The sequence below is a fragment of the Pelecanus crispus genome, chromosome 5 (genome assembly GCF_030463565.1).
Source record: "Pelecanus crispus isolate bPelCri1 chromosome 5, bPelCri1.pri, whole genome shotgun sequence".
NCBI classification, from domain to species: Eukaryota; Metazoa; Chordata; class Aves; order Pelecaniformes; family Pelecanidae; genus Pelecanus; species Pelecanus crispus.
The window spans coordinates 39,504,665-39,528,999 of NC_134647.1; the positions used below are offsets into that span (position 1 = coordinate 39,504,665).

At 41.1% G+C, this 24,335-nt stretch overlaps 1 protein-coding gene across 1 annotated transcript in view; it reads left to right on the forward strand.

Moving 5' to 3' along the window:
- CPS1 (carbamoyl-phosphate synthase 1) overlaps positions 1 to 18,458 on the forward strand; it is a 93,320-nt gene extending 74,862 nt beyond the window's left edge. Inside the window, exons 29-38 of the mRNA XM_009481893.2 lie at positions 603 to 680; positions 1,704 to 1,811; positions 3,042 to 3,131; positions 4,550 to 4,720; positions 7,382 to 7,456; positions 10,436 to 10,534; positions 15,268 to 15,327; positions 16,294 to 16,406; positions 16,955 to 17,084; positions 18,360 to 18,458. Coding sequence (XP_009480168.1) covers positions 603 to 680; positions 1,704 to 1,811; positions 3,042 to 3,131; positions 4,550 to 4,720; positions 7,382 to 7,456; positions 10,436 to 10,534; positions 15,268 to 15,327; positions 16,294 to 16,406; positions 16,955 to 17,084; positions 18,360 to 18,458 — 1,023 coding nt within the window. The remainder of the gene's footprint in view (positions 1 to 602; positions 681 to 1,703; positions 1,812 to 3,041; positions 3,132 to 4,549; positions 4,721 to 7,381; positions 7,457 to 10,435; positions 10,535 to 15,267; positions 15,328 to 16,293; positions 16,407 to 16,954; positions 17,085 to 18,359) is intronic.
- Positions 18,459 to 24,335: the final 5,877 nt, after the last annotated feature.

Below are 24,335 nucleotides of genomic sequence, written 5' to 3' on the forward strand. Positions count from 1 at the left end.
GACAGGTTGTTCCTGGCCAGCTGTAATTAGTGGCAACTTCTTCCTTGGGAGACTTAGGAAACCAGGCAGAGAAATGAGAAAGGAATGGATCTGTTGTCTAAAATATATGACTTTTTAAAAGAGCAAACAGCCACTATACAAAGTCATCAAGTATGCCAAAAATCAATTACTCTGTGAAGCAGGATGCCTGGTGAGGTGACTGGGAGGCTCAGACTAAGGAAGAATTTAAGATCTTGGAGGTAAGGATCATCTTTGGGAGACAGGATTAGAGGTCACTGGATCCGTGCGCGTGTCCCACTATCTTCTTTCTACCATGGTCTCACCTGAAAGCTCTTTGTGGTTTTTTTCCCCCAATTTTCACTGTCATGGTGACATTATGGAGGACTCAAACTAATGCATCAGTGGCTTTGGGGAAATCACGCCAAGTTTCCCCCATTATTTCTTTGCAAAGTTCACTCATCTGTGGAAATAAGGATATTAATAGATTGGTCTTGTGGGATTCTGCTTCCAAAGCTTTTCTGGTGATGAATAGTGGAGCGCTTGGATGGTGCCCAAATACTCTCAAATAAAAACTTTCTACTTTTGTCTTGTTTTGGTGACAGGATCACCCTGTGGTACTCACTAAATTTATTGAAGATGCCCGTGAGGTGGAAATGGATGCTGTAGCCAAGGCAGGAAGAGTAAGAACTTTGCTTTTCTTTAATATTAAAGGGGTTTTTTTCAGTATTGGAGATTTGCAGAAATGTGGTTTGAATGATTTACTATACAGCCATGGATTCATGCTGAGGAGAGTAGAGAAACAAGAAAAGATGAATCCATCTTAGGTTGAAAAATACCGTGTTTGAAAACCTCAGCCTACCTTATTGTATACATCTAAATAGTTATTTTTTTAAGCATTGTTTAACCATGTGAATGGATCCTTTAGAATGTAATTTTTCCTGGATTCACAAATCACTGACTTCACAAATTACTTTCATCAGAATTGTATCAGCATGTGTTACAATATTACCGCAGCTGTTTTATTATTATAACTTCACCTTGCATTTCATTACTAATCAAAGACATTCTCACAAAAAAAAAAAAATCACAAACTTCTCATTTAACAGAAGTATTCTGTTTTCAATCTTCATTTTTAACCAGCAGATAAGATCACTTTTTTGGTATCAAGGCAGTGCACCTTGATGCAATTCATTCAGTTTAAATCCTAGGCCTGAATTTCCTCTGCTTGCTTTTCTCTGTGATTAAAGCACCACAGAAGAGTGAAAAAAACATATATACAAATGAAGTTAGTCCATACTTGTTGCTATTGGGGAATGACAACTTTTTTGTGTTTGTGGCAAGCAGAACTTGGAGAGCTGGTTTAAAGCCTAATTAGATTTTACCTTCTGAGTCAATGTGTGTTAGAGAGGAAGGAAGCCTTAGGATCTCCAGGCTATGGTAGGTTTTTTCATGTTTGCAGTTTACTTAACCATGGTATGAAAGCCACTAACATGATCCCCTTGTTCATATGCCTTGTGTCTGCTTCAAGCCTATTCTCCCCCAAATTTGGGGAGATTTCCTTTTTTCCCCCCTCTGTCTGCATCCTCTTTTGGATACAGCTCTGTTCAGGAGACTCTGCTGGGCTGTATTTAGCAGAGGGCATGGAGACGACATAGTTAATGAGAGAGGGTGAGGTGACTAACTGCTCTCATTACTGTATGCAGGTTATCTCACATGCTATTTCAGAGCATGTGGAGGATGCAGGCGTTCACTCTGGAGATGCCACCCTCATGTTACCTACACAGACTATTAGCCAGGGAGCTTTGGAAAAGGTAGGTGTTGCACTAGGACTGAAAAGAGAAAAGAAAGAAAGAGTTTGAATCTTCTTTCCCCCTTTTCTTGGGAGAAGTTAGAAGAGGAATTCAGGAGAAATCAAATCACCAATGTTTTTTAAAGGCCAGTGTGATGTGCGCAAATGTAGGATGTTATGGTGCCCCCTGTGATTGGCTATACTACGCATAGGATTATCTGAACTGTATCCCATTAATTTAAGCAGTGGATGTACACACTTTCAGACCCATTGGATTTTTTTGTTTCATTGGTTTAGGACCAGCAATCACGGCAGTTAGAGGAGTGCCTAAACCATATATATGCCATGGTTCACTTTCCACTTCCTCTTCTCCAACAGTCCTTAAATTATTAGATCAGGTGTATGACTTCTAGCTGCCTGCCTTTTCTGGAGAGGATATCAGGATGAATGAATCTCACCTAAACTTGACTTACCCCTTTTAAGAATAAACCTAGTGATACAGAGTTAGTTCTCAAAATGCATTTTCTAAATGAAATGTGCCACCCCGCGTAATATCATCCTGGGAAGGATTTGCTTGGAAGCTAACAAGAGTTGGAACGCAGTGGTCTGTGCTCCAACTCTACAAGAATGTCCAAGGCCTTGTTTCTGAAAATAGTAATCTCCTGGAGCAAAGCTATTCAAATGTTTGTACTGAAACGGCATGTGATTTCTTGACAAACCTAGAAAATAAGACCATAATGTTTTCTCCCAATTTCTTCCAGAGTATTTCTGCTGACATGCCTCCTGATGATTTGTGATGGGACAGGCATGTTAGTGAAAGACTCTTGGGACACTTGTAAAACCAAGTAGATAATCTCAAATGGCAAAATATCATTATCCATTATTTCGCCAAGAAAGGTATAAAGGCTCCAGCATGCAGTGTAGGAATTGCTATAGAGCAAGCAGGCTTTTATTCTCTCTTTGTCCCTCTTTTCCTTGCTTTCTTATACACACGGACAAAGCTGTGTTTTTATTTCTGCCCTCACATGGCACTTTGGGCTCTAGATTACCAGGCAAATTAAATGTTTCCTTCTGAAAGATAATGCTATTGCCAAAATGAGGATATAGAGAAAAATGTGCTAGGACAGAGACATGTGACATTTAAAGGAATCCACATGCGAGGTGATTTATTTACATGATGCTGTCTATGTTGTGGGATTTATTTATTTATTTTTAAAATATAGATGCATTTTAACTTTATTTATTTTTGTAGGTTAAAGCTGCCACAAAAAAGATTGCAAATGCCTTTGCCATCTCTGGTCCATTCAACATTCAGTTTTTGGTGCGAGGCAACAATGTGCTGGTAAGAACTCTTGTGACTGTAGGAGGAAGTCAGGCTCTGCTTTGGATAGTTAGGCACATGGTTCCTGTGGTCCCAGGCATGGAAAGTCTGTGGCAGTAGCAGCTGTGCCTTTCTAACCTGCCTTGTCTGATGATGTGTGTCTCACCTGTGCTATCCCTACTCATGCAGCTCTCCCTGTCTGTGTGGGAGAAAGCATTCTCCCCTACCTTGCAGTGCAGCCATTGAGGGTGAAGTGGGTCTGGTTGCATTGTCTGTCAGCACTAGCTTTGTTTTGTTGTGGACTGTTGTCCTTCCCAAAATTGTCAGTTTTGAATATTACGGACAGCACCAGGACCTGCGCCTCATACTATGAACTGAGTATCATTGCTTTTAGATCTCCGATATCCTCTCTCATCTTTAGCTATTTCAATCATTAAAATAAGCCTTCCAAGTCATTGGAAAGAAAGCAAGACAATTTAAATGTTTAAGTCTTTAATATAAGCCATTAAGATGGTTATCTAAATAGTGTGGTCTTAGTAGCTATCAGTAACAGAAGTACAGCAGATGTCTGACCCTTTATGGGTAACAGTTGGCTTTCTGTTGCTAATGGAAGAAGGTCAGAGGAATGTGAGCAGAGTATGACTGAGGAAATGGTAAATGGAAAGAAAACCTGACATGGTATAGAAGAGATGCATTATTGGTGAAAGATCCTGTTTAGGCTATTAGTTGAGAAAAATGCGCTTACCATTCTTCACCTTTCTTTGTTTCATATATAGTTATTCAGAAACTCCACAGAGGGACAGAATGGCATTTTTCCTTCCCTGCTTTCCCTCAGCTGTGCTTGTCTTTTCTCTGGATAACCCCTCTTTTCCATTCTGTCTTAACCTACCTATTCTTGTCCCCCTTCACTTCCCCTTCATTCTCACTTACAGCAATTCTTCTTTTGCTATTGATCTCCACCAGTGCACTTCTCAGCAGGATGCAGAACTTCTTTGTTTCTTGCTTGGGTCACTGAATGACTTTCACATGTAGATGAGGAAAGTTGATAAGGATAGCCCAGTCATTTACGAAGTGCCATTACCATGGAAAAAGAACAAGGTGGGCTTCTAAAGGTTGTACCTAATGCCTGTGCACAAGTTTCCAAGCCTCTTGCACATTAACTTCAGAAAATGTGTTGTACTATACCCTAAGTTCTAATTTTCAGATAATAGAGATGAAACTCAGTTGCAGAACACCAGACTCCTTGTATCTCAAGCTGGCCACTACGCATCCCTCATTGCTGTTTGTAATATTGAACACAGTTTCTGTGCCTCTTACTTGGCAGTCTGAAGAGCATCTCTGCCAAGAGGAGTAAGGACTGATTTCCAGAAACATGGATCAATCTATTTCTTCACTGCACAGTGCCTGACCCTGGCAGTTCTCCTTTTTAATCCCATCAGGTGATAGAGTGCAACTTGCGGGCTTCACGCTCCTTCCCTTTTGTGTCGAAGACTCTGGGTGTGGACTTCATCGATGTGGCCACAAAAGTGATGATTGGAAAAGATGTTAATGAGTCATCCCTCCCTACACTGGAGCATCCCATTATTCCCTCCAAATATGTTGGGATTAAGGTATGATTTCCAAAAGAACACCAAAAAAACCCCACAACAGAACCAGCACCTAGCACATTAATAGGCAATTAGTAATTTAATGCCCAGAGAGAACAATTTACTCATTGGCGAAAGGCCAAATTGACCTTTTGCAGTTTCTGTTAAGATAATGTACGCTGGGAATTTTAGAGAAAAATCAAAAGAAAATTATCCAGTGATAATTAACAAAATCAATCTCCCTTTGTTTCTTACTTCTAACCTACTCTGAATCATGTTTATGAACTGCATAATAAATATGCACTTGCAGAACTGAACACTGAGGTTCAGGCTATTTCATAATATTATCTAATATATCCGTGGACATGTACAAATTTGTGTTTTGAGTGCCCCCCAGATTTTATCTTCAGGATTTGGGACTTGGGCTGTTGAAGGCATGGAATCCCTTTATATGCACCACCAATTAAAATGGGGGTGAAAGTCTTGGATCCTTTGATTTCAGCAGGGCCAAGGTTTTACTTTTCATAATTACTAAGCTTGTATAGCACCCAAGAGACCAAAGTGTACTGTAGATATTTTTGAATGCTTAGTGGAAGAAAAAAAGTTAATTGAGGTTCCTAATCATAAAAATCTAGAACAGCAGTGCAGAAAATACAATGGATAATGAGAATTGTTTATACAGAAACTTTCAAGCTTTAATAGCTTCCATATCAAGTGAAAAACTGAGGAAATGGAAAACACCTAACATCCTTCTACTAATAAAATGTTCAGACCTATTAAAATGCAAGCCAAATCTGTGGCCCAAGCCAGCTCAGGTTATTGGCAAGCCAGTCAGTCTAGAAATAGCTTTACATTTAATTTTGATGCCACAGATAGGCATTATCTGAAATTTTAATCTGAGACTTTTTTATTTTTGTGAGTCTTATTTATTTTTATAAATTTCTGTTATTTAGACCTGGGGCTTTTGCACTGTTGTTAGCTAAACTGTCAAGAGTTTTGTCTCTCCTGGGAATGCTGACTACAGAGCGGAAAACCCAACTGTATTCTTGAAAACTTCACTACAAAGCCTTTTATACTGCTTGTGTTCTGTGTGGATTTGTCAAATATAAAAACCTGCTAATACCTTTGGAAATGCTAAACTTTGAAAAATATTCCAGTTAAACCTGGTTCTCATTATTCATGCATCATATTTTCTGTCCTTTTACGTTTTTTATTGCTAGGAATATTTGCATGGAAATGGGATTTTTTTCTCCAGCAGTTCTTAAATGCTCTGAGAAGAGAATACGAAACTCTTTTCTTCTTTCTCAACATAGCTGCTCCTTTGTGGATTCGGAGTCCCATCGTTTTAGCTTTTGTGACTAAAATATTGTCTTGCCATGTTTGCTTGCAGACTGACGCAAGTATCATGGCCTGACTAAGCTTGAATCCTGGGTAGAGCATGACTGACTAAATTTTCCATAGGATTTATTTGCAGTACTGGAGACTGCTCATGCTGACGCATTTTCATGTTCATGGCAGACAAAAGTTAGGGAGCTGGTGGATGGCTTTTGCTGCTTGTTACCTTTCAAGACAATATGTGCATTAAAAATAATCCACCTTGACTGCCATATCTCAGCTTGAGACTGTAGAGTTGGCCACTGTGAAAATTTTCTCTTTACTTATAGAAGCAAAACTGATCTAAAAGTCACCAAGACACACGGCATTTATTGAGAAACCTTTTGCAATTAATTTCTGCTATCACATTTTAGTTGGTCATTGTTAGGTGTCATGGAACAGCAGCTGTCTTGTCTGCAGTGTTACCATCAGAGACTTTCAAGAACAGAATTATGTCTTTGGATTTAAAAATAGATTCTTTTTTAAGCAGCAAGGATGCTGTCTTTATGCAAATGCCACTAGTAGTTTAAGATGGAGAGAAGCCCTGTAGAAAATAATTCCTTAGCAGAAAATTCTTGATTTGTTGCATGTTCACCACATGTGGTCATTGACTCTCCAACAGAGAGTTTCTTTCTCTCCCCCCCACTTTGTTTTTTTTAAAAAAAGGTCAAATTAGACAAACTCAGAGACTGCAGTATCCTAAGTTCTCAGATGGTGATGATGATGATCAGGGGTTTTCATACAAAAGATCAAAAAAAAATGAGGGGTGTGTATTTTGGAGGGGAGAGGGAAAATCTGAAAATCACTTGCAGAGTTTTGTCTGGTTTACACCAAAAGAGTGCATTCTTGTGGAATGTTTGATTCCTGTGAATGAAAAATTTCTGTGGAGAACAGTTTTCTCAGAAAAACTGACTGGCTCTAGATAGTGTCTCCTTTTTTCAAGAATTAGATGCTTCACAGCCTTTCTGTTTTAAAATATGTCCTAAAAATGATAGTGATAGTGGGCTACCACAGATTAGAAATCTGCCATCAGGATGTTAGCCGACTGCAAGAGTTAGAAGGATAATTTGTTGGTGAAATACATGTTTATTTGTTCCAGTCCATCATCAAGATGCTGGGGGAACTCATTTGCCAAGTACTCCTTTGCTTATTAGCTTTGACCAGTGGTTTTTTTTTTTTTTATTAATTCATGTCTGTCTCTTTTTGTCACTTCCAAGTGCAGCTGGATTTTTCTTTTCCTTTTTTTTATTTTTTTTAATGATCCATTACATTTTCATTCTCTTTCTCCCTCCCACCTCTTTCTTTCACCAGGCCCCAATGTTCTCCTGGTCCCGGCTGAGAGATGCTGACCCTGTTCTTCGATGTGAAATGGCCTCTACTGGGGAGGTATCTTTTAGATTTGCTTTTTTTTTTTTTTTAAAAAAAAAAAAGTCACCTTTAAACATCATGAATCTTTTGAAAGTGATCTTATTACTGCCTGAATCATGATGGCATGTGTAGCTTCTTCAGAAAATTGAAAACATCTTTCTTATCTGTAAAACACACTGTCCTAGAAAACCCAGTTTATTCAGCCACTGGATGTCCCTCTTTACCTGCATGTCAGATCCCTGAGTTGGACTTGGCTGGTGTGACAGCCTGAAATGAGTTTATCTGAGAGCTGTCGGGTTCTGGGAGGTTCTCGGCGCATCAGTCCGTTTTATGAATCACCTACTTCTAGACAGACAAGTGCTTACAGCTTTCAAAACCCCCAGTCAACGCATGCCAGAATAACAATATCGAGACTCCAGGTCATGAGCGTTTGGTCTTGGAACGCGCTAGTTATTTAAAGGCAACAAATACGTGTGGTGATATTTTTGTTGTTGCCTGGTAACCATCAAGGCATGTCCCAAGGTGCAAAAGGCAAGAAAGAGTGAATAAAATGTGATGGCTGCAGTACTGACTGTTGGTAGGGTGAGGGAGAGACTGGGCTACCTTACCCACTCTTTCTATAGCAGGGCTGTGAAGTGCTTCCAGAATGTGTCTCTGGTGTACCCATTGCACACTGTAAAGACACAAAGCTGTTCCTCTTCCTGCATAGGCTCAGCACTGACAGGAGCCCTCACCCCCCTCAGGGGGTGCAGGTTTCCATCTACATCATTTGAAGAGATATTAACTCGTCTAGAACAAAGAGGTTTGTTTATGAGTTATTGCTGAGCTGTCAATAGCTTCTGTGGATATACCCAAGTATCTTTAAACTTGCTTGCTCTGTTACTTCTAGAAAAGAATTGCAGTGGCAAGAGATTTATTCTGGGCTAGAAAGCCCACTTGGGAAGCAATTAAATACTGAGGCAATTACATTAGGTTTAACTCTGCTCTACCATAGCTAGGCATGTGGCAGAGCCTAGGCTGCTTCATTTGATATGTGCTTGGGTATGCCTACCTGAGCTGTTTTTGTTAGGAAAGACTTATCATTTTAGTATGAAAAAGTACTATACGCAGATACATGGTAAGAACAGCCTTAGGTCTCCTACATGTCTCCAGAATTACTTTATTTTGCTCTTTATAATGTGTGGGAAACAATATTGTAGAAGATTTCCTTTTGATGTAGTTAATGGGCAGAAAAAAGCCAAGTGACTTCCGTGACTTCCTTATTTTCAGAACAAAATTGACTACACAGACACCCTCCCACCCTGCCAAAGAAAAAGGAATAAAAATGTAACTAAGGGCAAGAATTATTTTTCTGAGCTTTATATGGAGTTAGCGATTACCTTGGTCATAAGGGAGGGATTATTAACTTTTATGAGTTGGAAAGATCCGTATTCACAAATGCCATAAAATGTGACAGTTATGAAGGTCTTTCTTATGAGTGAAGTAAGGATTATAACTTGCTTCGGGAAAAAGGCTCAATTATCCCTCAAAGACATTTTTCACACACTCGGCTTGATTTGGGCTTGAATTTGTCACATCTATCTGGCAGAGATGTATTTTGCTGGGAGTAATGGTTCCCACAACAGTCGAAGACACAGTGCTGGGGTCCCTTTGAGTATTGTGGCTGTTTTGACCATGCCATAATGATAAACCTCTCCCAGCAGGCTGGAAAACCCTGGTCCAAGCCTACAAGGCAGAGGGCTGTCCACCACCCTAGAAAGTCCAGGACATATGTAACTCCTCAGCCAGATACACTGTAGAACAGACTGAACACTCAAGGATGAGTTTTTAGAGAAAAGCTGAGATACAAGTTGTCATGATTTTTTTTTATCCCTTTCCTTGTGGGATTTTTGTTTGGTTGGTTGTTCTTTTTTTACTTCAGAAGATCTGGCAAATCATCACTTGTTCTTCTTACATGAAATACTGGTTTCTGCTCACCATGGTAACAGTGAGACCATGAATGTGAAGGCTCACTCTGTGATGGGAAGGACCATAAGAGGAAAATGGGAGAGCAATTCTCAATCAGCCCCTTTCTCTCATCTGTATGTGTGTGTAGATTTGTTATTTCAAAGAGAAAAATCTGTGACACTTTCTGCTCCTGACTGTTTTTCAACAAGTGTGGAGTTGTCCAGAAAAAGTGAGGGTTGTTTTTTTCTTTTTTAGCTTTCACAAAAGCTCATGCATTCTTCTTTTTGTCGTCAGAATTCCAAATTTTGGTAAGGAACACAGTTTAGTTCTACAGAAGGTCATTACTGTACGACAGTCTGTAAGCTACTGAGCTCCACAGGCAGTTCTGAATGATGGATACTGCTAAATTATTTTTATCAATTTCTTTATCAAGTTTTTGTTTATAGAAAATAAATTATTATGAATTAGCATGATTAATTTGCTGTTTTCCTAAGTACATACTAACTTTTTACTTGAATTTTATACATCTGTGGACTTTTAATGGAAAAGCATCTTTATACACCATGGTTTATCTTCACAAGAAATGCCAGAAGTACATGACAGCACAAGTGCTGTCTTACCCCAGTTTGCAGTGTACACACAGAGAAACATGCCTGCATGCAGAACACCCACTGGTATTTAAGCATTATATAATGTAGAACAATTTGCAGTGCACTCACAAACACTGGAGCAGAGGCTGTGTACAGCATTCCCATAACTCAGCAGAATCAATTGTTGTTAGTCCTTGGTGTGCTGTTTGAAACTAAAACGTTGCTTATTCCTTTGTTATTGCTTCATTTAAAACTATGAGATTTGTCTGCAATGATTTTCTGATTTATTCCCACCCCCCCTCCCCCCCAGCTGCAGACTCCATGCAAAAGCAGTCTGATTCTGCGTGAAGAAGTCAAAAGAGCCTATTTAAAACTTTCATTCCTGTTTCTTTTTAAAGGAATGTTTTTGGGTTGTTTTTTGGTTTTCCCCTCATGCCACCACCTTTGTGCTTTTTCCCAGGTTGCATGCTTTGGGGAGGATGTGTACTCTGCCTTCCAGAAGGCTATGCTTGCCACAGGGTTTACATTTCCTAAGGAAGGAATTTTGATTGGAATCCAGGTGAGTCCACAAAAATCAAAGCTGAGAAATGACTGACACAGAGTAACTCGGTAAATGTTGCCTTGTTACCATTCATGTTTCTTTATGGCTTAAATGTGTTTCTCTGCAATCCAGCTTGAAGTGCAGTAAGATGGTGAAGAACAAACACCATGGAGAGATCTTTACTGGATTCCCTGTGGTTGGCCTGGTTTTTTTCCCTCTGGCTCCTGGTAGTTTCTACTGGGAGCTACAGAAGTTTGCTGGGGGCAAACCCCTGGGACTGCTGCAAGCAGGGGCCTGGGATCGGAGAGTTAGAAGCCACCTTCCTGCAAGGAACAAAGGCCGTAGATGATCAGTTCAGAGAAACGTCCCAGCTAGAACTCAGAGCCTGCTCCTTGCTCCCACCCAAATGGGAGCCCTGGGGATGCTACTTTCCAGTCCTGACATATAAACTCCCTTCATCTGTACAGCAAGTTTAAATGATGTCATTATGGGAATGTCCTCCAGTGCAATGGCTTCTGCAAACAGCCTTTACTTGAGGGAGTTCTTGATGGGTTTGCCTTAGAAATAGCCCTGCACCATTCACAGTTCTGTATCAATAAGGATGTGCATTTCAGGATGAAAAGTTAGGGAGGCAGAAAAGCAAAAAGTGTTGGTTCTTCATCACAGGATAGTTACCAACTACAGGAGGTGCTGAAGTCAGATACACTTGTAAACTTTGAGAAGTGTGTATGTTCCTCAAAAAAATTCAGATGTTTTTACTGCAGCTAGAAAATTCTTGGGCCCCATAATGACAACTGATTGCCTCCTGCCATTTCCCCATTGTGCCTGTAATAAGCTTATGCCCTACATGATTGCATAAAGCCAATAAAACAAAAAAATAGAATAGATTAATTTTCCTGTCAGAGAACTGGGGTGTGAAAAATGTGTTGGGCTGTCTGTGCCAGCAGAGGATGTGAAGAAAGTGTGTGAAAAGTGGCCAGAAAGGAACATGACTTCTGCTAGCAGCACAGATTACTGCTTAGTCCTTAAATATCACATATATACACACATTTGTGGATTGAAGCTGTTGCTCTAAGTTACCTCAAATTAGCAGAAAAGTCTTTGGTTGCTACCTAGATAACGTTTAAAAGTTCAGTATGGAACTCTGGGCAATTGGTACTGTATGTCTACTGCATATCTAATCACTGAAGATTTTAAAACAGCATTTAAAAAAAGGAAGAAGAAAAGCCAGGAGAAGAAAAAAAGGAGAGAGCCCAGTGTTTAAAATTTAAGCCTGTTTTCCTGGGAGCAACTAAAAGGGAACAGGCAGCAAAGAGTAATTTTAGCTATAGAAAGCATTTATGTAGGTTCTGTGTCAGTATCTGTTAAACTGAGCCAAATGTTCTTTGTACAAAGGTCTTAAGAAAAAAAAGAAGGGAAAAAAAAAAAAGATAAAACAGCCCCAAAAGCTCAACCCCCCAACCTTTCAAAAGTAACAAGATTCTGTCCTTTTTAAGGGGTTTACAGTTAATTTTCTTGCAAAAGAAACTTGAACAGATCAACTGCTTAAAGGTCTCTTTTCATCCCAGCATATTTCTTACATAATTAAACTCCAAAACAAGAAGTGTAAAGTTAATGCTGAGAACCATGTATTGCTGCCTCCCCACTCTTGGAGTTTGTCACCTGCCTACTTTTCAATGGTCTGTTTCAAAATCTGCCAGGTCTGCAGGCAGAGAGGGGAAATAAAGCTTTGTAAGAAGGGAAGGTTGAAATCCTGACCTAGACCTGACATGCAGACTGAGTGGTCTTCCCTGAGTATTACAGGCTGGAGGAAAGGGGAGCCCTTCACTGCAGAAACAAGAGGGGCAGAGATCGAGGCACAAGGCAGGCTGTGAACATGAGCAGCATCGTTCTCATTTTAATCACAAACATGAGGTCATGTACCTCAAACTGGCAAAGTTGTCAGTGTATCCTCAGAGGGGAAGTACAGGCTCAGAAGGGCAGATACCAGGACACCCCTCTCCATGATCACTAATGTTTAAATGTCATTGCTGCGAGGGGGTGATGGGGTGGAAGTCCCTCCCCGGGCAGCGGCCTCTGGCTTTCAAGCTGCGGGATGGTTTCTGCAAGCTGTTCTGGTGCACTCGGGGCTGATTCTTGTCAAGAGCCCATACACCAGCCCACTTGGCTGTCTCTGAGGAAGGTGCTATGTTTCATCTGAAGTGGATGGCGAACTCAAAACATACCCAGCTTTTGGAGAATTCATTGCTTCATGATTAGCTGCTTGCTCTGATTTTTAGACTGGACTTTTAGATCTTGCAAAGAGAGAAATAAGAAGCTAAATGGTGGTGGATTCTGCTTCCCTCAAAAGTGCCTAGGCTCAACAGATTTAGGTTATTCGTTATCCTACAACTTTATGTCATTGCTATTAATTATGGTGAGGTGAGAGCAGGCTGCCTTTTTCAGGGTGAAAGTTGTAGTTAACAATAGTAGAGAGGGAGATCTTCGTTTCCTTGCAAATGTTTCATTCAGGGGTATTTTGCAAATCAAGAGTCAAATGGCTGTGCTGCAGTCTGCAGTCCAAACAGGTCCCAATATGCCCAGGTAATGAACCCAGCCTTGCAGAGGGGCTTCTGTGTTGGAGTACCTACAGGTTGCAGCTCCAGCAGTAATCCTACTCAGGCCACACAGAAATGTTGCTAACAAAGCAATCATCCTCAAGGTCAAACAGGGGAGCACTCCTTGACATCTGCGGGACAGCACAAGGCAGGTTGGGCAGCTAGCGGGGATTGCAAGCCCACTGGCTTGTCCTTCAGTTATGAGTACTCTCTGACACTGCGCAGGTTGAGGTTCCCCAGGATTTTAAAGGCCTGATGCTCTCCCAGGGTAAATGGAGTATGGCTTGCTTGTTAGACAAATGAATCTCTGCCAGTTTAAGCAAGCTGATTATCTGACCTCTTTTCTTTTCACAATTCGGAGAAATCTATGATGCTGAAACCCCGAGTCTGCCATTAAATAATTTATATTTTATGCAAGAGGAGTTGAAAAGCTCATTTTATTTTCTTTCCTGATTGGGCTATTCAGTGATATCTCTGGGATGGTGCATCTGTCTTACATCTGTGCTGGTGACCACGAGATGCGGAAAGCATTGATGGAGTATTTTATTTTTAAATCCTAGCACTCCAAGTCTGTTGTTTCAAGGTAACCTTCTGCCTTCGTTCCTTATGTACAAGAATTTTTGCATGCTCTACAGTGGATTTGAATATAGAATTCAATATTATCACAGGAGATGAGCTGGCTTCGTTTTGAGCTGGATCGTAGTGAGAACTGGTGTAGCTGTATTGAATTAACTGAGGATTGTAGCCTTTTACAAATAGCAAGGCATGCTAACATGAGAGAGAGGTTATAAGAAATAGAAGTTTTCCGATAAAGGAAAAAGAATACAATTCTCCTACAATAAATATCTTCCACTAAATAAATCTGCTTGTACTTTTCACCTTTAGTAACTAATGGTTTCTTACACAGGGTCTTTCAGCCAGCTTGTAAATCTGAGGCTGCTCCGATGCAAGCTGACAGCTGTAATTTCTTTTCATGGAGAGGCTGTTTTATGTGTCACAAGTGTTCGGTACATGTTTGATAGAAGTTTATAATACTGTTGTGAAAGCCAACCCCCCTGACCAGAAGGCAGAACCGTTCTCTCTGACTGGGAAGCTGCCAACCCTGTCACATTGTATATTTATATTCTCCAGTTAGTGTACAGAACGAGATGGCTTTCAGAATGAGGTTCTTTCCAGAGTACTCGAAAAAAACCTGTTGACTCCTTTTCTTCATAGGAAATTGTTCACCCTTCAGAATATTGCTCCCTCACCCATAAAGGTTAAGCCATCAGTAGCTCCAGCAGGGAGAGGGGAGCTTGCAATGATCTTACTTGCAAATGGCCAGAACAGGCTGAGGTTAAAAGCGAGGTTTGGCCTGCCTTAGCAGTGAGAAGGGCATGTGTTGCATCTGATCTTTGCATTGCTGCACCATCCAGAACAAAGCTATGCTGGGATCAAATTTTCACTTACCTGTTGCGCTAAAATGGCTTGTTCAAGTGCAGATGTCTACAGGAGGTTGTCTTATATTTATTTCTTCTAAATTATGTTGGGTCCATGTGTGCTTTATGAGAGAGTCTTTCAAAGGTGCCCTAAGTACCTGGGCATTCAGGTCCTCATGGGAATAGGGTGTCCCAGTCTCCTGAGGGGTTTTGTGTTTTCCATTTCCATATGCTCATGGGAGTTAGAAATTAACTCACGCATGTGCAGGCTCTTCTTCGTGTGAATTTGCAAACAGAGCATCCAAAGGCAGCCAAAGCCTGTCCATATTTGTTATTTGCCAGAAGAGAAGGCCAAATGTTTGAGCAATGATTGAAAAGATGTTTGTTTAAGAGCAGAGGGGACTCTAGCTGGTGTATATGAGAAGGCAACTGCGCAGATATTTAATATGCAGTAGTAAATCTTCTGTAGGTGCAGTTGAACTCAGTATGGGAACACTTACCCTGGTGTTGTAACAAACTGTCTTAGCTGGGAGTGACCTGGGCTTCAGGATCCAGAAAGTTTTTTTGGAATGGCACTGTACATGCACATTCAGACATGTCTGCCCACACATACAAACACACTTCAGCACAGTGTATTTGCCTCTTAGCACAGTCTGGAGGAGCTCTGTGTTGCCCAAAAAACCACTGTTTCTAAATCCTGGCATTGATGTTATATCTAATAAATTTCCTTTTTCAGAAGTCCTTCCGCCCCAGATTCCTCAGCATAGCAGAACTACTACATGAGGAGGGTTTCAAGGTATGTGGTTTCTGTTAAAGCTACAGAGTTTTCAAAATCTGAAATGTACTCAGCCTACTGCAGGAATGAAGAACTTTGGAGTTTATTTGGAGACAGACGAAAAAAGGAAACTTTCAGAGTACAAGAGGGATTTTTAGCTGAGTGATCTGTAAAGTTAGCAGGTATCACCCAACTAAAAGTTTTCATGATTGTTTAATTGAACACAAGACTGAGTCATGAGGGCAAGAACAACCCTGTCTCTGCTGTCAGCTTGAAGCCAGGATGTTACATTATAGACTCCCCTAAGTTCTCCAAGAAACAAAAATGCCAGCAGGATACCATGTATGACAGGAGGGGAGGAAGGGGAAACCTTTCATATGGAGAAGGTCTCTACAGTGCTTCCTCTTTAGTGATATTCACAAGCTGTGGACATATAAAATTTGTGGTGTTTACATCCCTCTTGTAACCCTTCTGCATCATTTAGCATCCATATCCCTACTGAAAGGTAACTAACAACACAGCTACGGAAGATTGGCAAGAGCTTTTTAGTATTAAGTATTTAAGTACTATTTTCCTCCGTGGCATTAGTGTAACTACTGGATTTACAGTTCTGCCTTTCAAAACTGAGTGCTAGGCAAAAAAAAAAAAAAAAAAAAAAGGAAAAAAAAATTTGTAAGTGATTGAACTTAGGCTCTATTGCAAGTCAGAGGGATTAGTTTTCCTAAGCCACTTAACTGCTTCTGGATATGTTACTACAATTCATTGACTATCATCCATCAGCAAATCATAGATAACAGAAAGTTGAGAAAGTCGTGCTGTTCTCTGTGTGTGTCTCTGTTTGGAGAGACATCCTTGTGATGAAAAATGCCCTCCAAAATCAGCTCTGATAACCAGGCTGTGTGTTGGGTCAGACCCACATGAGTTAAATGAAAAGTTTCATCATTACGAAGCACATAGTAAGTAACCTTTTTTTTTTCCCTTTAACAGCTTTATGCCACAGAAGCAACCTCAGACTGGCTCAATGCTAATGGTATCCTGGCAAATCCTGTGGCATGGCCCTTGCAGGAAAGCCAGAGTCCAAGCCTCCCTTCAGTCAGGAGGTAAGAGCAATACTCACCTTGTCAAATTTGTGTTAACATCCAGGACAGCAAATACAAGAGGCAAATTGCTGGCCCTGTTGAGATCAATGATAGTGATTTAATGGGACTTCAGATTCAATCCAAAAGTTTTGTTTTATCTGATTCTATCTGGAATTGACGTAGCAAGGAGGTTTCAGCTTAATTAACGAACATCTCATTGAACAGTCCTATTTAATATGGCTTGGATGTATTGCTCCATGTTACATTATCACGCATTGTATGTGGGATCTGAATATTTAGCCTTTGATGACAGTCAGTCATGCCTTTAACAGAGTTGTGCTGAGCTGTATGAAGGCTGAATACCGCTTTGCATCACTGAATAGAACAGAAATAAAGCTCCAATTCCTGAGGCATGGCTTACTGCCTTAATCCCTCAACCCTCTTTTCTTGGGATGTAAGACTAAACTCAAATGAAAACTTCCAATGTTGTTTACCTGAATGCCTATGCTATTCATCATAGATTTTCATTAAGCCACACTGTGATACTGTCTTGTGCATTGTCTCTTCAGGCTGGTAAGGGATGGGAAAATAGATCTGGTGATTAACCTGCCTAACAGCAACACCAAGTTTGTCCGTGATAATTATGTGATCCGGAGGATGGCTATTGACAGCGGGATTGCTCTGCTCACTAATTTCCAGGTACTTCCCGTGTTGTTCTTGCTCCTCTTAGTCATAAGAGCCTTCAGAGCTTTCAAGCACTTGTGACCTTAGATTTCAGTGTGTTTGGACCCTCATTATCTCTGACAAATAATAATGTGCCTGAAAATCATGGCAACACAATTGTTTGAATGTATTTTTTTTGCCGCTATACAAAATAACATTGCTCAAAACAAAAAAAAAGAAGAAAACAAAACAAAGAATAAAATCTTGAGTCCTGTACTGCAGCTGAAGTTGTTGCTGTATCCTTTTCACTTCAGAGCAAACTTCTTGCACAGGATTGCCTGTAATGTGTTTGAATTATGCATGGGAACAGTTTTTTAGTGGGATGTTTTTCCAGTACAGTCCTTAAACCTTACAGCAGGATGTAGCTGGACTTCCTTGAATGATCCTTGGGGCAATCTAGGTCCAAAGTGCCATACAAGTGGAATTGCTGCCTGTCCTGTTGTAGTCCCCAGTTGCCAGTCATTATGTGTTTGTAGCTCCTGACAAACCCCTTTCTCATACTGATAGGGGAAGAGATATTTGGTAATGCAAAGTGGGACTCCTGCTGCCAGCATTACCTTGACTTCCTTTGCAAGTGGCTTCAACTGTCACAAAAGAGCCTCATCTGGCTCTCATTAAGCACACCAGCCAAATTCCCATTGATTTCAGTGGGTGCTGACATGGAACCCAGTGACTTGAACTGGTGTCCAGCTGTGCAAAATCTGCTGTGATTAGAGTGAGTGGAGAGCAGAGAGAATGCCAAGCTGTAAGTTCATAGACAGGATGATGCCAAACATGATTAGCAGGAATGGGAAATTGAAGACCCATCCTTTGCCTACTAGTGAAACACACACTGACAACCAGGACAGCGGTCCCCATTCAAAATTTATTACTACACCTGTTTGATAGATTTCATTGAACCCTTTTGACTGCAGAGTTTTAATCTCTGAGTTTGAGAGAGGAAAAAGCCCTGTGTTCTCTCCAAGGCTTGAGCTGTAGGGGGAAACAACAGCTCTCATGGGACAGAGCTGTCTTGCCAAAGAAGCCCAGCACCTCTATGTCTCTTGAGCTGAACAGGCAGGCTCCAGAGACCTGGAGCCAACACCCATGCACAGTCACCTTGAAACTGGTATTGACTGGGATAGACTCAAGGACTGGACCTGCATAGGGTAATTTCAGGGTGACAGTGTAGAAGTGTGGAGTCTGCTCTATTACTCAGCCTTCTGCAGAAGGCTTTGCAATGCTCAGTCCTCCTCTGCTTTATATTGACAGGTGACAAAGCTTTTTGCTGAAGCTGTCAAATACTCTGGGAAATTGGACTCCAGGAGTCTCTTCCACTACAGACAGTTTGACAATGGAAACACTGCATAGAAGAACTATCTCCAACGTGCAATCTGACTGCTTCTGGTACCACAAAAGAGAGGGGATCTCAGATCATCCACCTACCCATCTTTCCATGTATTTTATAGCATCTGCATTGATTGTTTTTCCAACTCACACAAACTAATTCCTAGCCAATACTTTTGATGGCTCATTGGAATGGTGTCTCCACCATCTTCTCCCCATTTCCACATAGGATCAAATATTAGTTGGTTACTAGATGGGTAGATCCAGACACGACCATAGCAGAGGAGATGAAAGGAGACACAAGTGATCCTACATGGGGGTTGTTCCTTCTCTTCATAACCAAGCCTGCTCCTCCTTAGAAATGCCTTCCTTGGGTCCATACTCCCAGCTATTCTCATGCTGGACTACTAAGCCTGGTCCCAACCTCCCATAGAAAGACATGTAGCTTTCTCTTTTCATTGCTGATTATAGAGGATTTTACAACTTTATGTAACAATTAAACATCCTCCTGCTTGATCCATCCAATGATACCATGGATGCCTGCCATGGTGATGAGTATGATAGGAGCTCTTTAAAGACAGATGAACGTGAATTCCCCATGATTCCCTGCAACAGCTGACAGGCATGATGCAGCTACTTTTTGTTCGGTTTTTGACCCTCGCCAAGAATCATCTTCTTCAGCCTGTAGATTTGATGGGAGAAGGCGGCTGTATGTGTGTGTCCTGGAATTGCTTCCAAGTTCTGCTCAGTCCTTCTGGCTATGGGGTTTTTTTTAAATTCTGATTCAACATTCTGAATTCAGGCAGCTGTCCCTGTATCATAAAGGCTCCCTCTCAGCTTTGTGTCTGGCTTCAAAAGTGGAGAACTCCCCAAAGACTTCTGTGTGTTGCTGTCCAACTTTATGTGTCGTGATTGTGGGCATTAAAATTGAACCCTTTCAAAAGAAAAACAAGGTGAAAGTGTTGCAGTGCTTTACCCCTCCCAATTAAGTGACCCTTTCACTTTTGCTCCAGCCTTTGCTGCTGCTTTTTCAGCTCTGGCAATGCCTGCAAGTGCTGTCCATGGAGCAGACACCCACTGTGCCACATGGTGTGTTTTATCACTTGCTGTCTGCATGGCAAAATACTTCAGCAGCTCTATGGCCAATGGCACTCTGTCCTGCAGCATATACAGTGCCTGCCTCTAAATGTTTACCAGCTAAAGAACGTATGGGTCTGTCTTTTTTTCCCCTCATGTTGCAGTATGTACACAGTGCACCCTGGAGTCGGGAAGATTCAAAGTTGGACAACTTCTCTGATACTTGCTAGAATAAGCTAAAGTGGACCATTTTCCTCCAGCCACACTCTGTCTGCCTGAGATGCTGGGCCCAGGGCACTGCTAGCTTGTAGTTACCTACCTCTTGTGTATCCCCCAATATCTGCAGGCCCTGCCAAGAAATACCATTGCCAGCTAGTGCTAGTTATATGGTGGTGGAGCTGGGTACCACCTAGCAGTGCTTACTCTGAAGCTATCCAGCACTGAAAGTAGTGCACTTAGGGCTGTGTTGAAGAGATGAGCAAACCTAGGCTGCTTCTTGCATGTGCTCTCAAGTGCCCTTGGGTCCCAAGAAGTTTTGATTGTAAAGAGAGAATAAGGATGGATAGATAGTCTGGGGTTTTTAGAATTAATGCTAAAACATTTCAGGAAGGATATAAAATCTGATGAGAGCTGTTATTGAAAAGTGCAAAGGAGTGAGCAGGGGCTGTGATGCCTTTGGGTACTGTCGGACTCTGTGAACAATTGGTGCTAAGTGCTGAGACCAAATTTTGAACCAGGTGTGGACTTTATTTGTGATCTGGTGGACATCCTAAGTGCTCTTGTCATGGGCATTTCTTCAGTCTCCTGTGCATAGGGAGAGCTTTGCACTTTTAGAGTAGACATGTTATTTTTAAAAAAACAAAACAACAACACCCCCCCCCCAAAAGGCAACAACAACAACAAAAAACCCCAAAAACTCCAGAAGAGCCTGAAGCCATCAAGTGTTCACCTATTCAGTTGTGAAATGGATGACTAATGGTGGTTAATGAAGCAGCACTCTAAATGCATCTTGCACAGTTGTTTTTTTTCTTTTTCAGTGGCAAAAATCCCATTAACAACTGGTGTCATCTCACATCCTCCCACCCTGCTTTTACCTCTAGTAGTGAAGAAAGCGACATCTTAAAACTTCTGTATTCTCTTGTTCTTCCTCTTCCATTTTGTCCCTTCTCTCATGAGCTGAAAATGACATAAATGCCCCAGATTGTGACAGCAACTCATTCTTAAAATCTGCATAGCCTGGATTCTGCCCTTCTTTTGGTTTATGTCTATTTTTTTTTTTAAACATTGATGAACACTAGTGTGTTAGGAACCCATCATTCTTACGTTTGACAGTGAATGCATCATTTAATGCGGCACTACTGTATGCCTCAGAGGTGAGGAGGTAGTGCAAAAAGAGCAGCAGGACAAAGCAAATGCTCTTTCTCTTCAGCTGCACATAGACAAGAGAAAGGAGAAGCCCTGGTCCCCCAGGAGAGACATGTGAAATGTAAGTGAGGAGCCAGATGATAGAGCAGTGGCCTAAGAAATGTCAAAGAGATGGGAACTGCAAAGAAGGGGCTGCCAGTTTTGGAAAATGGGAAAACCTTTACTGCTTTTAACTCAACTTTCTTAAACTGTGCTCCTGCCAATTAGCCTACAGTGTGGGTGTATGTATATCTATGTATACATGTATCTATACATTCCTGTTGTTGCTTATTGCAGCAGCTGCAGGTACTTAAAGCACAGCTTCTTTGGTGTCCACAGGCTCTCATATAATTAGAGTTGAATTTAGTAGAAAAACACACCAGGGCTGAATATATGCTGAGTACTCTGTAATTATGCAGTACTGTTAATGTTTTGCTGCTGGTGCTAAACACCGGTCCCTTCCCCACTCCTCTGAGCAGGTGACACTAATGTCCTTCCACACTTAATCAGATCCATCTATATATATACTGTCCCCTGAGCTGTTTTTCCCTCTGACTCCTTTTGGTGTCTCCTCCCCTTCTCCTATTGAAGAAAAAAAGTTCTTTTTGCTCTGACTGATGCAAGATGAAACTCTAACTCCTGTCATGGTCAGAAGGAGACAGGAGATCATCCCCCGGCTTACCTGATGCAAACACTGAATGCTGGCTGAATTTGTTCCTTGATATGCTTTTCTTTGTGTAATGAAGGTGCGGACACTATAGGAAAAGATTTTTAAGTATCTACAGCTGTTGGGATCAACACAGATCTTAAAAAAAAAAAAATTACAATTAATATCCTTTGTTACATGCTCATCTCTGCTTTCAACAGATTCTGCTTTATAAGTGTCTTTGTCACCCTTCCCATGATTAAGAAAATGACAGATGAAAGAGGTTGCTGTTCAGAGCAAGAAATTTGCTAATCTACACACAGTCAAATAATTTTATTCTTTTTTACTGTCTTAAAAGAGGGCTGATAAAGAGACACATGAAGGTATAAGAGACAGTACAAAGCAAAACTTCTGAGATAAGCACACGAAAAGGTGGCAAGAGCCGTGATGAAATATGAAGGGACCTAATTTTTAGTAACAGAGATGGTTTTTCCCTCAGTAGTCAGTCTGCCGAGCCACTCTCTGGACCTATAGCTGTCCAGGTGTGCCAAGTGCTTGGAAGCTCTGGAGGCTCGATTTCCCAGAAGGCACTGCTGAATATTGAGGTCAGGCTCTTTATCCAGTTGATCACCTTCCTGGATTTACTCTTCTGCAGTTAGCACCATTTAAATCAGTTGGAGATTGCTCAGGCAGCCCCTGAAGAGGTTAGTAGCAAAGCAGTGATAGTTTGGCATGTTGAAAGCAAGAAGAAAAGAATATAAGGGAGTGGAGACAACTTACTGCTACCACTTTCTGCTTTCCTGGTAGAGGTCTTAAAACACAGCGAGATGAACGCATATGCTTTATGTAAGTGGAGGGAAAAACAAGTGAAAAGCTTTAAGAAACCTCTTTGCTCTGAGACCATTTGAAACAGTCAAAATCAGCATTCTGGAAGTCCTAGGAAGTAGCCAAGTAGGAAAAACTCCATGATCTGAAAGAACTCTTAGCAGTGAGCAGAGAAATAAGTCTTGCTTGGCTTGCAGGTCGCTGGGTTTTCCTGGACTAGATGTTGTCAGCAGCCTGTAAGGCATCTTTTTTTCCTTCCCCCACATACCAAGTATATTTTGCACTCTCAAGGTTTAAAAGCCTATTTGTGCTTTGGTTCTCTGTGCTTGCATCAGAGGCATCTAGGAGTCTGGCTGGGAGCTTAGCACCTCTATATCTTTATAATAAAGTGATACATAAAAGTAGGGGAGGGATTGGAAGTTAGCACTATACTAAAACCCACAACTGCAGTATGTGTGCAATACCAGTGGCTCAATGCACGCCTGCTGCCTGTATTCCAGTTAGATGCGAACAACCACTAGCAGGAGGGTGGGCTCATGCAACAACCAAGATGAGGTGGTAAAAGGGGAGAGCACCTCTGACTCCTGTTTGTAGTGTTTATGATGCTAAATCATAGTCAGAGCAGCCCTGGACCTTGGGAAGCTTTCAGCAGACATAATTAGTGCTGTTGTCATCTCTGCAAGCACAGGAGGCGCTGCCATGCCATTTGAAGCATATGAATGCTGCTGCTGTAGCCATCTGCAGGACATTGAAATCCACTACGCTACAACAGTCAGCTGCCAAATAGTACCCAAAGCATCTGTTTTTTTTCCTTCTGCACCTCAGTGTCTAATGCTGCATAATGTAATTTATGGGGAATAATGTAGTTACTCTGTAACATTTGTTTCACCCTTACATTGAAGAGAATTTAAATATGAACCTTTTAATGTGTCCTAATTAAATGGAGAACATGATATTTTGTCATTAACTAGGTAGGCTAAACTCTCACTCATCCTCATAATTGAAATATATTGAATTCTGCAGACTGATAATACCAGTTGAGATAAACTCTTTTAATTCAGGGAAGTTTGTAAAGATGAAACTGAGAGACAAAAGCATTTGTTGCAAATTATGTTCAAGCTTTATGATAATGTGCTTTGGGGGAAAGATGAATAATTGCTAGGGAGTAATGCTAGTGCCTTGGGATTACCATAATCTTGGATGAATGCTCTGGATCATCTAACCAGTATCCAAGAGTGCAGCTGTTTTGCAGGGAGCTGCAAGGAGTGCCAAGAGTTTGTAGTTCTGGCACAATTCATTCTCCCAGGGAAAGTTTCTTCTTATTAAAGGCCCATTTTTTACTCCTATAACATGAAGTTTCTTAAACTCTATGGATATGGTTTTTGTCAGTCTCTACAGAGTTGCTTACACTAGCACAAAGCCAGCATAATGTTGCTGTGCTGATTTTACACTGGTTTTAGCCTCTGGTGTAAATGATTGCCCAAGATATTCATCATAGAGAATCAGGCACCTTTTTAGGAAAAACATTTGCTCTTCCAGCTCTAGACAATCTTGTTCTTTTTTCTGACTTCCTGAGCATTACTAAATACTGCCAAGCTCTTGTCCTTCAAGATCTCTTGTAGTAATGAGACCTCATTATAGCTTAAAATGGCCCTCTGCTATTCACTGTCTTTGAGAGGCGTTACAATCCATCCCCTTACAACAGATGCACTTGAAACAACTCGTAGAAAAGTGGGTTATGTTCTGACTAAGCATCATGGGGAATGGGTTGAAGTGTTTGCTGCCTTTCGTGATTCATAGGAGACAGAATGGTGGAGGAGAAGCAGTCAAAATGTGACCTTTGCTGAGGGCCAAACCTGAGCCTTTAGTCAAATTTCGAATGTATTGATGTGGCCAGCTGAAAGCAAATAAATAGTGTGTTCTTACTGCCAGTGGGTCTGAGTTCTTAC